This window comes from Lissotriton vulgaris, chromosome 10 (genome assembly GCF_964263255.1).
Source record: "Lissotriton vulgaris chromosome 10, aLisVul1.2, whole genome shotgun sequence".
Classification (NCBI taxonomy): domain Eukaryota; kingdom Metazoa; phylum Chordata; class Amphibia; order Caudata; family Salamandridae; genus Lissotriton; species Lissotriton vulgaris.
The window spans coordinates 3,742,019-3,759,233 of NC_141698.1; the positions used below are offsets into that span (position 1 = coordinate 3,742,019).

At 48.6% G+C, this 17,215-nt stretch overlaps 1 protein-coding gene across 1 annotated transcript in view; it reads right to left on the reverse strand.

Moving 5' to 3' along the window:
• Window positions 1–1,363: 1,363 nt before the first annotated feature.
• LOC147684282 (testis-specific Y-encoded-like protein 4) overlaps window positions 1,364–17,215 on the reverse strand; it is a 184,704-nt gene continuing 168,852 nt past the window's right edge. Inside the window, exon 7 of the mRNA XM_086940149.1 lies at window positions 1,364–4,324. Within this exon, the coding sequence (XP_086796275.1) occupies window positions 4,134–4,324 (191 nt within the window). The 3' untranslated portion in view covers window positions 1,364–4,133. The remainder of the gene's footprint in view (window positions 4,325–17,215) is intronic.

The window sequence follows — 17,215 nt, forward strand, 5'->3', positions numbered from 1 at the left end:
AGAGAGAACAGAAGGCACTTGAGACCCCTTCTGTGTAGAAACCACCTCAGACGCAAATCCCTCTCTCCTTTGCACCTCGGTGAGGAGATTTTCAGGGACTGGACCTATCAGAGGTCTTTTGAGAGGCCTTAGAAGGAGGCTCAGTTGAAGTTGAAGGGGAAGACCTACCCCTCTTCCAAGATCTTCTTGAAGAAGCTGATGAGGAATCCTCGCTGTCACTGGCAATCACCTCCTTCCGTGACTTCATTTTCTGCAGCCAGGTCAAATGTCTTCCTTCCCTGTCTCTCAATGTCTTAGTGGAGATGGTTCTGCAGAACTTGCAAACCGTGGCTTTGTGGTCTGGGTACAAGCAGTAAATACAATCCTTATGCTTGTCCTCCACATATAGCCTTTTCTTAGAACAGGTAGAGCAAGCCTTAAATAAGAACTTCTTTTTATCTGACATTTTGAAGAAAAAATAGCTAAATCCCAAGTTGTAGAAAGAAAACGGAGCAGAGCTCAGAGGAGACTCTTAGCACAAGGAGCAGTAGAAAATCTGAGGCTCTCTCGAGGGTTCTATGGGGTGAGGCTATTCTGATTGGTTGTTCCAAGTTTTTTTGGTCTCTTACAAAATGAGATGAGGCCTAGGCCTTTCTTTCTCTTTTGTACCTACTGCTATGGTATTTTCTATTTACCGAGGCTCCCATTCCGACGACGGGGGAATGATACAAAGCATGGGAATCTATGAAAGTTCCAATACTGGGGCAAATATGTGAGACATCCGTTCGCAAGAGTGCCTGTAGTCTTAGGAGGGGGACATAGCTGTCTTACAGGATGTAAAATTGTAAAAGTTTAACTGGCAAGAAAAAAGTTGGGAGCAAGATCCAGATCAACGTATAAATGCGCAAAAAAGGAACTGATGTGGGTGTGCAGAAGTGACGCTTGTATACAGCTCCGTTAGTCAGGGCAAACCAATGTCAGTGGGGAGCCCCACAAAGCTAACTACCGGTGCGCATGAGCAATGCCGTTTACATCTTCTGGAGGAAGCATCCTACGAGAAGAAATTAAATGTAAATTACTATCTGGAATATCTATAAAAAAGTTATTCACCTCTGCGTTCCACCCCTTCAAGAGTTTAAGTCTTTTTCCTAATCTCCATGTGGTCCCCAAAAACACTGGGATAACAGAAGCAGTGAAAAGGGTGACACAGCCCAGTCACTTCCGCTACAGCTTGTGCTGCGGCAACTGCACCCCATACCATCCTATTGGACGACTTCCGCTGTATGTGCAATTCAGCTCAAGAGCAAAAATAATAAGGCATACAAATGAGTCTGTTCTTCCAGGGAAATTTACAATAGTGAAAAAAGTACAATAAGCCACCCGATCATATTATTAAGTGCTTTACTTGATGCAGAAAACGACTACAAAAGATTAAAGGTGCAGGACATTTAAAAATGACATTTAAATCCTCCTATGAAACTAGTAGTACACAGACTGAAGCTTCAAATCCTTAATATCGTTGCATAGAACAAAAAAAGGGTACAGTTCTGCTGCATCAGGGAAAATGTAAATGGTTGGGCAAATTAAACTGGAAAATGGGCACATAATTCACATGAACGAGCCATCATGGAAGGTTTACCTTTGGCGCTAAAAGCATCAGCAACAGGCAACCATATCCTATAATGCAGTACCCATCTTGTAAACTAAAAATGTACTAGTTCACCTGCAAGGTGTACATTAACATTTATCTGCACAACCAAGCAGCAGCGACAGGACTGTCGCAATCCACTGATTGGTAGGAAGAGTGTGAGGATACACTTTAGCCTAGAAGTCGAGAGCCTTGAATTTGTGACATTTTGACACTCGCTCAAATGAAGCAGAGCTATTCACTTCCTTCACATTAATTACAACAGTAGCACTTTGCCCAATAATGAAAAATATTTTATCAAGCCTTGCTGTTGCACTGACATTTAAGAAGTAATGTAGAAACATTTAAGCAGTGATGCAAAACAAGACATCTAAAGAGAAATCTCAATGCCTCTGCTTCTTTAGCCGGAGTTGAATGAAGCCAACAGCATACTTTTAGAAAATGCAATAAAAAATAGTGGGGGAATAGAGGTAAAGCATAGTTTCCAGGGTCGCATCAATGCCACTTTACAACTAAGAGGTCCCTGATGCAACAGGCCCACAAGATGTATTTAACAATGGTTTGTGGTGCTTACTGTAAAGAATTACAAATAAGGGCAATCCCCTTTTCTGCTGAACATCAGTCTGGAAGAGCTTGTAAGTTACCAAGACATTTCAAAATTGCTTTTTTAAATCTCCTGCTACACAACTTCCAACGGCATGTTTTTTCATTTGAAAAATTAAACAATCACCTTGAGGACGATAAAAGGGTTATGAAAAAGGACTTAAATATTTTAACCAACTAATATTGCCAAATCTATCGAACTTACTAAATTGTATCCCACACCAGACAAACAGAGGTCCAACTGAACAAATGTATTGATAGCAAGGAACATTAAAGAGGGACAGGAGCAGTGTCAAGGTGTTCACTAACCTTAGCAAAGAGAGCAGGGTGAAATACTAGATTCCTGGTAGCAAGACTAGGGATCTTCCAGGTCACAAGTCATTCCATCAACTAGTGAGTCCGGCAATTAGCCAAGACTAGAACAAGGGTAGTAATCATGAAGTGAGCCAGTTAGATCCTAGAAAATCAAAATAATGTGTGCCCAGGAGGAAAGAGTATTGAATCAGAGGCCTACCTAGAACATACCTACTCATGAGGGCTGTGTGGGAAGGATAGGCGTCAGACTCATTTGAAGGGGATGTAGAACAATTTGTTTTTGACGGAAGTCTGCTCATGATGGGGTTGAAGAGAGTAGGCTTGCTCACTTAAAGTTGAGATTGGCAGAGAACTGATTTCTATGACAGATCAAAGCTTCTGCCTTTGGATTCGTAGCACATGCACCATGAATGCACCAGGGCTTGTCCGGCACCTCACTTTAATGGCGCATAATGATAGTCAAATCAAAAGGCAATGAGTTGGTAAAATAAAAACAGAAAGCAATTGCATAGTTCACATTTGTTTAGAACACTGGTCAGTCCAATTGACAGTGATCATAGAGGACATTTGAGCCAGGAAGGCGACAGCAGAGCTTCCGTAGCAGACATGCATGTGAGCTGCAGCTCACGGTGTGCAGAAAAAAGGGTTTATAAATGGGAAGGAAACTCATGAAAACATTTCAAGTCACTGCGAACTAAAGCACTCAGGAGTGTAGATGATCGGTAAGCACATTCTCGGATCCACAAGTAAAGCAGAGTGGCTGTACAAAATAACTAGAAAAAAACCACCACCTGCTTAGACTGCCCTGGGGAAGACGTGCAAGGTGGGATACATCTTCCATCTCTACACCCAGACACTTCAAATGACAGGCAGACTTCACTTCATTTGATCGCCAATCAAAGTTATTCAGATTTAAGTTTGTGTCCGCTCCTGCTCAAATTTAATGTTAGCTTTTCAAAAGTAGAATCAAGGGCGTATTACAGGGAGAATGGAGCTGGAACCTCCTGCCACGCAGGTGGTCAAAGAAGCAGATGACAAGGATCGAAGACTAGCAATGGGAAACATGAATAAATTAAAGAAATAAAAGAACATACCCCTGAGCTAATAATTACTGTTAACTCCCCAGAGTCAGAGTCTTCTTTGTAAACCCCATGATAAACGTCCCTCTGGTTGAATCTAGATGCTAAACACCATTTAAAAACTTATTTATAGATATTTACATGCTCCTTCCAACCGGGACACTCACGAAGGCAAAGAGCCACTTTGCAATGAGTTTCAACTCCTTTTAAATAACTCTTATAAAACTAGATTTAAACCATAAAAATAAACTTTAAAACCCGTGTAAATCAACTGGTCTCTGAAGAGTGCAACTGATTGGGAGGGTGCTTTAAGCTGACAAGTCGCACTGCAGTTCCAAGGTCCCAAGCTTGCTTCCAGAGGTCAGGATCCGGACCACCACAAATGGGAAGTGGAACATCCCCCAAAGCAGTCCAGCTGGCTGTCTCGCTTCCGCACCATGCCACCAGATTACTGCAACGCCTGTGCGCTTCGGAATGGAAGGGAGAAGGCGTGCGTTTTGTTTACACTTTTAACCGTCCTCATCCTCTTCCTCATCAAGCTCTCCACTGTCCCGTTGTGGCTGTTCTTCTGAAGATTCTTTGTCCTCCAACAAGAGTGTCTCCTCACTTGGCTTATCTTTGTCTCCCTTGGAATCTTTGCTACTTTCTTGCTTTTCTGTCACTTCTTCAATCACATCATCGAGGTCGTTGTCCTCGGGACCTGCGTAGTAACAAAGACAAATGGAAACAATGAGAAGCAGAACATGCAAGGCATCCATCAGAAAACACCGTCATGCATAACATGTCAGAGGGGAAAAACAACGTAGGCAGCAACAGTATAGATAAAATATGAAAAAACATACAAGTTGATTACTTTTGTGACTCTTCTACAAACAGTGCCCATGCAGAATCGTGGTTTATACCTCCGGCACTTAAAAAAAAAACCACGAACATGTACTCCCTTGTAATCCCAGTTCTCTTCCAGGGGAATTCTAAAGACATAAGCACTGAATAGCCACGCTCATGGGCTAGAGACATCTAGCTGCAGATTCCATAACTTAGAATATCGCCAGGCGTCAGACTGGATCCGGAAAACTTTCTCCAGCAGCACTTCTGCAAACCTGCGGGCGGCGCTGCACGGCTCAAAACGGACGTCGTCCACGGACGTGTCAGCGGAGCAAGCGTAAATCGGAGGTCTTCCTCCCTTACATGCAACGCTGGCGCCCGTTCCTCGTTCCCTGCCAGGCACGGGTGCCCGGCAGTCGCCTCCTCCGTACCCTCCCTTTCCTGGTGTCGGAGAGACGAGAGCCCAAATGGAGGCGTATTCCAAAGCACTCCACTCTTACTTTGGGTCACCCCCCCCCCCCCCCCCTCCCCCTCCCTGCTGCGCCTTCGGGTCCCATAGAGGTGGAAGACTCAGGTCGGGTCCTTGCTGGCGGATTCGGCCTAGGCCCTGGCTGTGTGCATCGTCTCCGGTTCTGGAGCAGATACGACGCAGACGGGACACATCCCAGAGGGACCTCCCAGTCATCCGTCCAGCCCCACCCTTCAGTCACCGCATAGCCCTGAATGGCTTCCTGTGCCGACGTCGGAGGCAGCACCGGGCTAGACGCCCTGTCGACTTCTTTCCTTCACACGTGTTGCAGTGGGGTCGACGTCGGACGGTGCCCAGGCAGAGTCCCCTTTGGAGGTCCAGACGACGCCAACTCGGCAGTGGGGTCGACATCCACGCCTCTTTTGTATGAGGTTGGGGTTACTTCCAACTCCTCGGACGTAGATGAGACTCCCACACGGAGTCGGTCGACGACGGTGCCTACGCCTCTTCTGCAGGAGGTTGACATTCCACTGGACTCCCCAGATCGGAGGTAGTTTCGGTCCATGGTGCAGGTACCTAGTGTTTCATGGCCTTCGGTTCATCCTCCGGCTCCTCCACTTTTGCAGTCTAGTAAACGGGTTAGTCTCCAACCATCTCCTACCAATGGTTTATGGTCACCTCCCCGGATGGCAACTGAGGCTAGTGCTGCCTACGCACTGGCTATTCACAGGGTGGCAACTTTTCTTTTTCAGTCCCATGTAGTCTCCCTGCCTTCTGATCCTTTGCTGGATCTTCTCCACATGGGGCCGGTTGAGGTGGAACTTTTGCTGCCCCTTGGGGCATCTTTGACATCCTGCTTGGCACATGGGAGAGGCCTTCCTCTGGTGACCCTGTTGATCAGACCATTGCTAGTCGACACCGTTCTGCCCCGGATGATCCACTGCCTATCCCTTCATACTAGAGCTCAGGGCCTAGTTGTTCAGGCGGCTTTTGACTTAGTCTTTGTCCGCCTTGCCACTGTTACCTCCCACCAGGGAGTCTAGGTGGTTGGACATGTGTGGTCGCCAGCTTTTTGCCTCTGCAAGTGCTAGCATCCGTGCATTAAATAGTTCTTGCGTGTTCGCACGTGCATCCTCTACCCTTTGGGACTTGGTCGAGACCCTTCTTCCTTCTATTCCAGAAGGGCCAAGGGTAGAATTTCTTTGTCTTCTGCATGATGGCAGGGGAATGGCGCAATTTTCCCTCCTCTCTTCCCTTGACCCAATTGACTGAGACGAGCTCTTGCTCGGTCTGTGACTTTGCACCGCCACACATAGCACAGCAACAGTAGTTTCCTAGACAATGTTGGGGATGCTCTTCATGATCTGCCAATCCATGGCGAGGACCTTTTTGACTACCAAGCGGATTCAGCGGTCTCCCGCCTATTGTCTGGGTTGCCGTAAATCTTGCGGCACGACTTCCTGCCTTATGTTTTTTTTCCTGCATAGGCGATGTAGTATTGTTGGTTTGATTTCTTAAAAATGCGGTTGTTCCGCCATTTCAGTATTCAGTACAGCCAGATGGCTTGTTTGGCAATCCTTCCACTACTCTGAATGTCTGTTTTAACCAAGAGTACCCCTCGTAGGGGTCGAAACTTACCCTATGTGGGGTATTTGCTGGCTATGGGGTGACTGCCTTATCCTTGGTACGCTCCTATGGAGTCTTCCTCACGGACATCCTTCTGGGGCTCAGGCTGTCCTATTTTTCTGCTGCGATTCTCACGTTAGCATCGCTCTATTGCACTTCGGTTGGAATTGGCTTCAGTTGTCTGTAGTGCTTCTAGGCCTAGACATAGGTTCCTTGCCGTGCGGCCTCTCCCTCGCCTGCCTTGACGAGGTCTTTCGTTTTTTCAGCGTTGCAGTGATCCTCTGGTCTATGAAGGCTGCTCTTCTTTTGACAGCCACTGTCTCTCAGGGCCCTTGCTCCCTTCAGTTCAGGCGCAGTTCTTGCACGGCTGACGCCCTGTGCTAGTTTTGCGCTAGGCACAAAAGCCGTTGTGCGGCATGCTTATTACTCTTGGCGGAACCTTGGGTGCACCCTAGTATGTCTGCTGTCATATTGTGTTTGCGTTGTTGCTTCTATGGTCAGTCCTTACTGGGCTTGTCTTTCAAGGTAGCGGATTTGCCATGTCAGTCTCTGCTGTACATGGTCTTATGGCCTTGTTTTCTGGCCACTTCTCAAAATCAGTTTTTCCACATTCCATGCTGCTTCCGTACAGGTGTTTTCCACGCTTCTGCTTGGGGTTCATGTTTTAACACTCAAGGGGAGTGTTCTCTTCAGGATACTCACTTCTTGGGTCCCAGGACCTTTAGGTTGGTCCCGACTTTCCATTATTGTGCCCAACCATCCATCTCTTCTGTCTTGCAGGGAACCGTTGTTCCTCCCGGGCGAGGGGCAGATGTCGCTTACGGGCCTGGACATTGTCCTGTCCAGTTCTGCTTTCACAGGTCTGTTGGTACTTTTCGCGTGCCCATGTCTATTATTGTGTTTCGCTACATTTTTGAGCGTCTTTGTTATTCGATATCTGCTGTGCTCTTACAGTGGAATTTTGCAGGCAACGTTCCTTCATGCGGTGTCCCGGTCTGCTTGTGCTACGAGTTCTTATATGAGTGTCCAGCTTGCCTGGTGCCCTTTTTGCCGATTGCCTTCTTGCTATGGAGTCTCTCGCATCTGGGCTGCTCATGCTACCCTATAGGGGGGTCTTTGCTATACTTCATGTGGTTCTAACATCCACACGGTCTGCTTATCTACCTTAGAGTCTTCCGCTTGACTATCGTTCTTACTGCAAGTCCTGTTTTGGGCGCTTCTGCCGCTTGCCGTCGGCCCCTTCACATGTCTGACAGCCTGGATATGTACTGGCATGCCATCTGTTTTTCATACCACCGCCACTTTCTGGCTGTGGGTTGGCATCCTGCCAATGCAGTCACACGTATTTTAGCTATAGCGGGTTTTGTAGGAAGGTACATCCTGACTATGGTTGCCCCCAACTTTTTGCCCTGTGTTTTAGCTGGTTTTGGACATAGTCGACCTGGGACCCTGCCAATCAGGGCCCCAGGCCTACTGCTCTCTCTTTAAAATGGATTCCATGTACCCTAGGTACCTTTCCAATTGGTACTGGGCCACCTTATCAGACCCTGTAACTCAGGGCATAGGTGTACCCAGGGCTGCCAGGGGCTGCAGCATGTATTATGCCACCCCTGGCTGGCCTCCTAAATTTGACACAACTGGCTGCATGACAGCTGGGGCAAAGTCGTGTAATCACCCTTTGCTGTAGATATAGTATACCTATATCTAACCCTAAAATGGACACACAGATTCCTATCAGTCACTCCTATGGCAGGCCTTGACAATCCTGAAGGCAGAGTGCTTGGGATCGTGTGAGATGGTGCTCTGGCATGAGCTGAGCCTGTCTGCAGCTTGCGGAATCAAGTCCTAATAGCTGTTCCATGATATCGCATACCATATACTCTTAAGTGCATTATAATCCTCGCGGTTAAATGCTAACTTTGGTATGGCTTTATCAAAACATGTCGAGTAAGGTGTCATACGAATTGGAATACTAACCCCTCGCCAATTCTGGCGACGGGGTTAGCATTCCACCCTTCTAGAGGGACACGACATGTATGTAACTGTGAACCCCGGTTAAAGTTAAGCAAAGCCTCAGCTCCACAAAATGGATGCTGCCACCACAGACACGAGTCTGACCCCCTGCAGCTGGGAGTCCTCCCAGTGAGGGGAGCCTGGACAAAGGGTTTCCTGTCAGGGGCGGTGCTAGCACCGTCCCAGACATGGTTTTGTGTATCCTGGGTAGGCAGGGCTTTTCAGGAAGGTGACTGCTGAGTGGCACCCCGGTGCTCACTACGCATAGGCCAGTCAGAACCAGTTCCAGGGGCACACCAGCCCCTGGCCTGGGGAAGTCCGGCAGGGGAGAGGGGTGTAACCACCCCCCTCCTGGTCCCACCCATAGGCAGGACCTAGTCACCGGGTCAGCCCCCTTTTTTAGTATAAAGATAGGAGCGGGCCCCCTGTTCAAATTAGATCATCTTTGGAATCAAGATACCACTTTCTTCGAAAGGACTTCACGATTTCTTCTTCAAGATTCTCCCTTGTGGCTAAGGAGTAGTCACCCTGCATCCGCAGGCACCATCCTAAAGAACACTGCGGTCTGCTGCAAGTCCTTCATCACGAATCCGACGACCCAGCTCGACGAGACCCGGCTTCCCTGGCACCTCTGACCTCTACTCACCTCTACAGCCAAGCTGAGAACCGTGAGTGCGACGAGACCTCAAGGGACCGACGATCGCCAAGACTGCACGACATCTTTACTGCAAGCCCACCGTGTCCTCCACTGGTGAGTGCTTTGGGGTCCGAGAAGCCCCAACCCTGCGCAGCTCCAGCACCCAAGGCCAGCCTCCCTGCATCTCCACGATCGGCGTGGGGCCCTTCTGCTGTTTGCTGTGCACCGCGTTGTTTGGCTACTAGCCGGCTGGCTTGTGGCCTTCTGAACGACGCCCGACGACATCTCTTCTGCTGGTCTGGTTGCTCCAGGCTGGCCCTTGCTTCCTTTTTCAAGAGAGGCACCCCGGACCCTCCTGGTCCACTCCAGACGCCATTTTAGGTCCACCGCGTGGGCTTGAATTTGCCAAGGCTTTGTTGCCCAATCCTGGGTCCAGCGACGCCGACAGCTTCTATCTTCGTGGGACAGCTCGATCCTCCATCCTGGTCGCCGACAACGCCTCCTGGTCCGTGAGATCTTCGAGCTACAGCGTCACCCACTCACCTTGTCGAGGTGGCTACCATCCGGTGCCCTCCTGGTGCCCACTGACTACTGGCTAGTAGTCTCGAACTTGGTCCCCTCTGCTTTCAGGTGTCATCCATCTTCGAGATCCAGGCTTGGATCCAACTGAACTTTCTTCACTGGTCACCGGCCAGCATCTTTTCTTCCGGCTCCTGGTCCGTCTACGAGGATTCCCGACGTCTTTTCAGACCTATGCAGCTGCAGCCCCTGGGCTAGGTAACTTCGGCATTTCGGTGCCCCAGCATAGCCTCACTATCCAAGGGTCAGAATCTATCTTCGTTTTCTCCCTACCAGGTCGGGTTCGCCCGAGAACACTAACTTTCTATTTCCTAGCTACCATAGACTTTTGTCCGCATCTCGCGTGAGAGTGCACACACTGCACCCGAGTCCCCTAGGCCTCCTAGTCGTAATCTAACGATTCCCTAGTCAAGTCCTAGCGATTCCAAAAGCTATTAGTACTGTACTTACCTGCTAGGAATTTCACATTCCACTTTCAGAGTATATGGTTTTCCGTGCCCCTCGGGCATTTGTATATACTGTGCTAACTTAAGTATTTTATAAGAGTTTTTGGTTTGTGCTTAGTACCCTGTCCTCATAAAGAGTACAGGGCTGTTGCGATCTTTAATAAATAACTGTTTATTTTCATAACACTTGTGTGGTGTCCTTTCACTGGGTATTCAAGGGGTATATGTGTGGTAAACAGCTGGCTTAACACGCCCTCTCGAGTCTTTAGCCTTAGACTGCTCGTATCCATGCTACTAGGATAGCTGGTCTATAAGGTTGACTTACAACCAATCATCAATAAGGGTTGCTGGACTGATACATAGTGGGCACTAGAATAGTGACCACTGCATATCAGGCCACCTTCTCACAGGTTTCACCAGTGCTTTCCGCTGTTGAGCATACGTCCTTCTCTGGGTCGTACTTCCAGTCGGTACACCGGATCCAGCAGATCTATCACACCCTAGGGTCAGTTCTACTTCTTGCGAAGTCATGCACTTTCCTTTTCACACCTACATATCTAGTACGAGTTCTTTTTCTCACCTGGTATACACATGGGGGTTTCATGCTGTTCTTGGACAGCTTGTGGTGCCGTTACCTCCCCATGTTTTCCGCTCTTATAACTTCATGGGGTTCAGTGGCAGACTCGCCTCCCCTATGGGTATGGCTTTGATATCTATTGTAAGTTAAGGAATCCGTGGCTAGACTTCTATCAGATGAATGCGTTACTTACCTTCAGTAACAATGTATCTGGTAGAGAGACAGTCTAGCTACAGATTCCTTAACACCCCCCGTTCAGCGAGGATCTTTTTAGGTTGGGTTTTTTATACTCTCCTCCCTCCGGGTGGCTTGACCTTTGTACGGGTGACCTTTTCACTTCACTCTAACACAAAGTGTTAATTCGGTTTTCACTGCTCTAACCCGCCCGTTCACGTGATTTGGCGGTAAGCTCATATGTCATGTGTCCTTTCCAACCCTGGCCTGGATTGTATGGTGTGGGATTTATTCAGGTTTTTTCCCACCCCCGCTCTCCCCTTCTCTGTTGCCTTGGGGTCTCTTAGCACCCCTGCGACCCATTGGTTCAAGTCTATCGGCTCTGCCACATTCTATGGGTCTTTTACTGGAGTTGTGACGTCTCATGGTGAACTTGTCCTTGATCCTATGTTCTGGACTGGTTATCCTTCACAGTTCTACATTATGGTTGCAGGCTTCTGTCCTCTGCCATGCTGTTTTTTCACATCATCTACCTCCACAGGTGGTTTGGCCTTCACATTTGTGGGGTTGCTTGTCAGAGCAGTGCTCTGCTCTTTCCTTTTACTAGCTTTCAGGATACAGTGCCTGGCACTGTTCTTTATGATTGAAACAAATTACTTACCTGTAACTTTGGTTACCCAGTATTGGAACTTTCATAGATTCCCATGCTTTTGTATCATTCCCAGTTGTCGGAATGGGTGTCTCGGTAACAAAAATACCATAGCTGTAGGTACAATAGAGAAAGGAAAAGGCCTAGGCCTCATTCTCTTTTGTAGCAGATCACCCTCTTTTTGTAAGAGACCAAACTTAGGCATCAGCCAATCTGAGGTGCCTCACCCCTTAGAACCCTCCTGAAGGAACCTCAGAGCCTCAGATTTTCGTAGCCGTTGTGTACCAGACACCATATCTGTTGTGAAAACCACAGTTGATGGACAGAATGCAGAACAATGTCATACATTCACCCCAGTACAGAGATCTGGGCCGAAATCCATCGTTTTTCTGCACTCCACACCACCCCAGTTCAGACATGGCCATATGCAAATCAGTCTGACCCTGTGCCGCATGGGAACAGTCCAGCCCGAACTGCCAAGCCATGCCTTCCCTGGACCGGAAACAAGCTTCCGAGGACCGGTTTCTGGCATTCCAGCCGTCTTATGCCATATCTGTTGTAGGCTGAGCTTTCCTCGGAGAGGTAGGTGGGCGCATGGGAATCTAGGAAAGTTACCAATACTGGGGAACCAAAGTTACAGGTAAGTAACTTGTTTTCTTGCCCCAGTATTGGAACTTTGATAGATTCCCATGCTCTTATCAGAGTAGCAAGCAGTTAGCAATAAAACCACATTTTGTGTCCTAAATTATTGCAATAGCCAACATGACAAAGATACAAAATGTGTAATACGGAAGGTGGGATAGAAAGGAAAGCTCACCAATTATTGGATGAGGTTCCTCAGGACAGCCTGTCCTACTGCCGCATCATCTTGTTGTAAGGACTCCAAGCAGTAATGCTTGGTAAAGGTGTGAACGCTGCTCCAGGTAGCAGCTCTGCAAATGTCTTTAATCTGCACCCCCGCAAAGAGGGCCGTTGAAGATGCCACAGATCTTGTGGAATGTGCCGGAATCCTACCAGTCAGAGGTTTTCCTGCTGCAGTGTGACAATGCAGAATAGCACTTGTGATCCATCTTGAAATACCCTGTTTGGATAGCGGAAGGCCCTTGCTTAGACCCCCCAAAGGCAACAAATAACTGGGGATTTCCGAAATCCCTTAGTACGTTCCAAATAGAATTTCAAGCATTGTTGTACATCTAACGAATGCAATGTTCTTTCTGCTGGTGTAGCCGGTTGAGGAAAGAACGCCTTCAGAATAACCGGCTCATTCAAGTGGAAGTGCGAGGGTACCTTAGGCATAAACATAGGGTTAGTTCTCAAGATTACAGTGTTTCTTTTGAAATGCAGGAAAGGTTCTTGGATAGTCAAGGCCTGCAACTCTCCAACATGCCTAGCCGACGTGAGAGCGAGGAGGAGAGCCAATTTCCATGAAAGGTAATTCATGTCAGAACGATGAATTGGGTCAAATGGGCCTTTCATGAGCTGAGAAAGGACTAGATTTAAATGCCAAGTAGGAGGCGGCGGCCTCACTGGTGGAAAGACTCTGAACAAGCCCTTCAGAAACTGCTTGACAATCCTGGAAGACCACAAGGAAGGCCCAGACCTTCTGAATCTCGAAATGGCCGCCAAATGAAACTTAATCGATGAATGGGCTAGTCCCGACTTAGCCAAGGACAGCAGACAAGGTAGGAGCTGATGAGGCTTGGAAGCAAAGGGATCAATCTTTTCTCTCCTACACCAGCAACAAAATCTTTTCCATTTAAGACGGTGAGTCCTGTTCGTTGAAGGAGCCCTTGCCTGGGAAAGGACCTCCTTAATTTCGCTTGAGATGGGGAGATTCATAAACTCTCACTGCTCAGGAGCCAAGCTGTCAGGTGTATTGACTGTGGATCTGGGTGCCAAACTTGTCCTTCGGACATTGTGAGGGGATCTGGTATAACCCTCAAACGAAGAGGAGGAGCTAGCGATAACAGATGGAGTTCCGTGTACCAGAACTGTCTCGGCCAAGCAGGGGCTATCAGGATCATCCTACACGGCTCCACCTTGATCTTCCTGATGAGCCGCGGGATCAGAGGTATTGGGGGGGAAAGGCGTAGACAAATGTCCTTGACCAGGCTATCGAAAGCACATTCCCAAAGACCTCGATGGTGAAATCTGCTTGCGTAAGACCGGCATTTCTTGTTGGTCGGTGTGGCAAAGAGATCCACCTCCGGTCTGCCCCACTGGCTGAAGACCTCCTCCAGAACTCGCTGGTTCAATTCCCACTCATGGATGACTGGGGATGACCTGCTCAGTCTGTCAACGTTCTCGTTTAGAACCCCTGGCAAGTGTTTTGCCTTTAGCGATATTCCCTGAAGGATTGCCCATTCCCAGATCTGTTGAGCTTCTTGCGACAGTGGATGAGATCTGGTTCCTCCTTCCTTGTTCACATAGTGCATGGCCGTGGTGTTGTCCGTCCTGATAAGCATTCGCAAACCTCCCAGGCGAGGAAGAAAAGCTTGCAGAGCCAGTCTTATCGCCCTTAGCTCCAAAAGATTGATGTGGAGTTGTTGCTCCTGGGGCGACCAATCACCGCTGACATGCAGGTCTTGCATCACTGCTCCCCAACCCTCCAATGATGCGTCCGTTGTTACTACTTGAGGAGACTGGTCGCTTACGAAGGATAGACCTTGGGACAAGTTGTTTTGATCTGCCCAACATAAGGCCGCTTCCCTCATCATTGGAGTGACGGTCACCTTGTCCTCGAATGATCCGTGGACCCGCTTCCACTGGTTGTCTAGTTGCTCCTGTAGGACACATTCTTAGTCTGCAATGAGGAATTAGGGGAATACATGATGAAATTACCCCAGCAGAGATTTGTAGCGGCGTACTGAAAGACGCCTTCTTTCTTGTAAGTCCAGAGCCAAGGTCTGTAATTTCTCCCTCCTTTCCACAGTAGGGAAGGCTCTTGAAAGCTTTGAATCCAGGATGGCTCCCAGGAAACAAGCCTTTCTGGACAGGACCAGGGATGACTGGTTTAGAGTGAGTCCCAGATTCTGAAACAAATTTGTACAAGCCTGAACAGCGTCCAGTGCTGCCTCCCTGGACGGAGCTTTCAGCAACCAGTCGTCCAGGTAGGGGAAGGCCTGGAAATGGTTCATTAAAACCCTGAACTGAAAGTGGCTCTTGGCTCCTGTGAATCGTAGAAGCCTTCTGTGTGCTGGGTGAATCGGGACATGGAAGTACGCATCCTCGAGATAGAGAGTGGCCATAAAATCCCCCGGGCTGATGAGCTTCAAGATGTCCTGGAGAGAGACCATCCAGAAGGACAGGGAGATGAGATCGGTGTTGAGCTCCCTGAGGTCTAAAATGGGGTGCCATTTCTCAAGAGTCTTCCTTACCAGGAAGAACCTGGAATAGAATCCTTGTCCCTTTTGATTTGAGGGGACTGGCTCCATCACTCCTTTCTGGAGCATCTGTTGGACCTCGAGCCGCAGGAGACGCTGGTGTTTCGATGGAATGGCTGCCGGGGGATTGGGTGGAGGGACTTGCGTAAATTCCAAGGTATGCCCTTTCCGAATGATGTTGAGCACCAAACGGTCCGATGTTATCCTGGACCAGTTTTGAAGGTATTTGGTTACCCTGCCTCCAACTGATTTCTTGGAGGAGGGTCCAGTAGGAAGAGCCAGGAGGCCGCTATTGGCGCTTGGACGAATCTCGTCCTCGTCCAGCCTGTTTCCCCTATTGTAAGGCCTGGAGTAGCTTGAAGACTGGCATTGTCTCTGCTGATAAGGCTGACTATTGCTGGGAACCTGAGCCCGTGGAAGAATAGCGCTGCTGTTGATAGGATGCCCTGTAGTTATTACCTCTGCCTCTGGAACCCTTAAAAGGAGACTTGCGGTATTGAAGGGTACCCAAGGACCTGGCAGTCTCCATGCCTTTTTAATTTCTTGAAGAGTGTCAATCAGTTAACTGAATAATGCCTCCCCATCAAAGGGAAGATCCAGGACCTTGTTTTGGATCTCAGGCCGAAACCAAGTCGCCTTCAGCCACCCCTGGCTCCAGCCAAGGAACGAAAAGCTGTTGTTGCAATGTCCATGGCACAGTCAATGATCTCCATTGACATCGCTTCTCCCTCCTGCAAGATCTTTTTTGCCTCGGATGTTGACTCCGAAGGAAGCTGGTCTAGGAACGGGGAAACATCACACCGAAGCTGGCAGTCGTATCTACCCAAGATCGCCAGGGCATTTGCAGCTCGCACTACAAGACTCGCCATTGACCAGAATCTTTTTCCCGCATTATCCAATCTCCGCCCCTTCCTTGTCCAGGGGAGTTAAGGGGGCAGAGGGGCTACGAGATTATCTCTGTGCTGCCTGTGAGATAACAGTCTGGTTTTAGATGACCCGTCAAGGCCGCCGGTCTATCGTCGGGTGCCCTGTATTTCTTATCTAGACGCGGTAGCACAAGGACCACCGTCGCTGGGTTCTTCATAGCCTTTAGGCCCTCCTTCCACAGATGATCTACAATAGGAATTGACCTAGTGGTCTTCCTAAAGGGTTCCTTGAAATCATATAGGAAACAATCCGTAGCCACAGCAGGCATGGCCAATTTGAACCTGCCAGCTGCTCTTTCCATCAGCTGATGGAAACCTCCAATGTCCGCTGGCGGGGAATCAACTAGATCTGGAACTGGTGATGAGGGATCCGGAATGATTTATTTATCCCATTCAGTTGTATGAACAGAGTCATGATCTGACTGTTGATCCTCATCCGAGGAATCATCATGGGCATCTGCCAGCCGGGAGGGATCCTGTGGAAAAGATGTCTGAGGCTGAGGGGATACCTGAGCAGGTAATCCTGGCATCACCGTTGAGGCAGAAATCAATGCAGGCGCAGCAGGCGCCGCCGGGACAAGAATTGGCCTAGTCGCCTTAGATTTGTAGTCCTGCAGCATCTTATGCAGGTCCTAAAGAAAAGATATTGGCACTGTAACCATATCCTGCCCAGAATGATGTGACTGGGCCGCCTGATGACAACCATTCTCCTGGTCATATTCTCCTTCAGAGTCCGTCTCTTGGCATTTGAATAGAAGTTGAGAGGGACTATTGGCATAGCTATACGAGTCCTGGCCATCCCCATCCGACTCCCCCTTCCTCAAAGAGCAAAGCTGGCGGCAGGGGGGTCACTCTCCTAGGAGAAGTGATCTACGGCGTAATCCTTGTAACAGAAGAAATGCGTTACTTACCTGTAACTGCAGTTGACCAGTATTGGTGTCTTTCATAGATTCACATGCCTGAATGATTCCCAGTCGTCGAGACGGGAGTCTCCGGTACATAGAAAAGTAATGTCCTATAGACATACATAGAGAATAGTAGGCATAAAGGCCTCACCTTAGTAACATATCCATGTCCTTTTGTAAAAAGGACCAAACTCTAGATAAGAGCCAATCAGCTATCACCTCCCTCTAGAACCTTCCTGGCAGGAGCCTCAGTCCCTCAGATTTTCGTACCCACTAAGCTAAGTAGGCGTGACAGAGTTAGGTGAGTCCTTCCAGGGAAGGCAGGAGGGTTGCATGTGAATCTATGAAAGACACCAATACTGGATAACTGCAGTTACAGGTA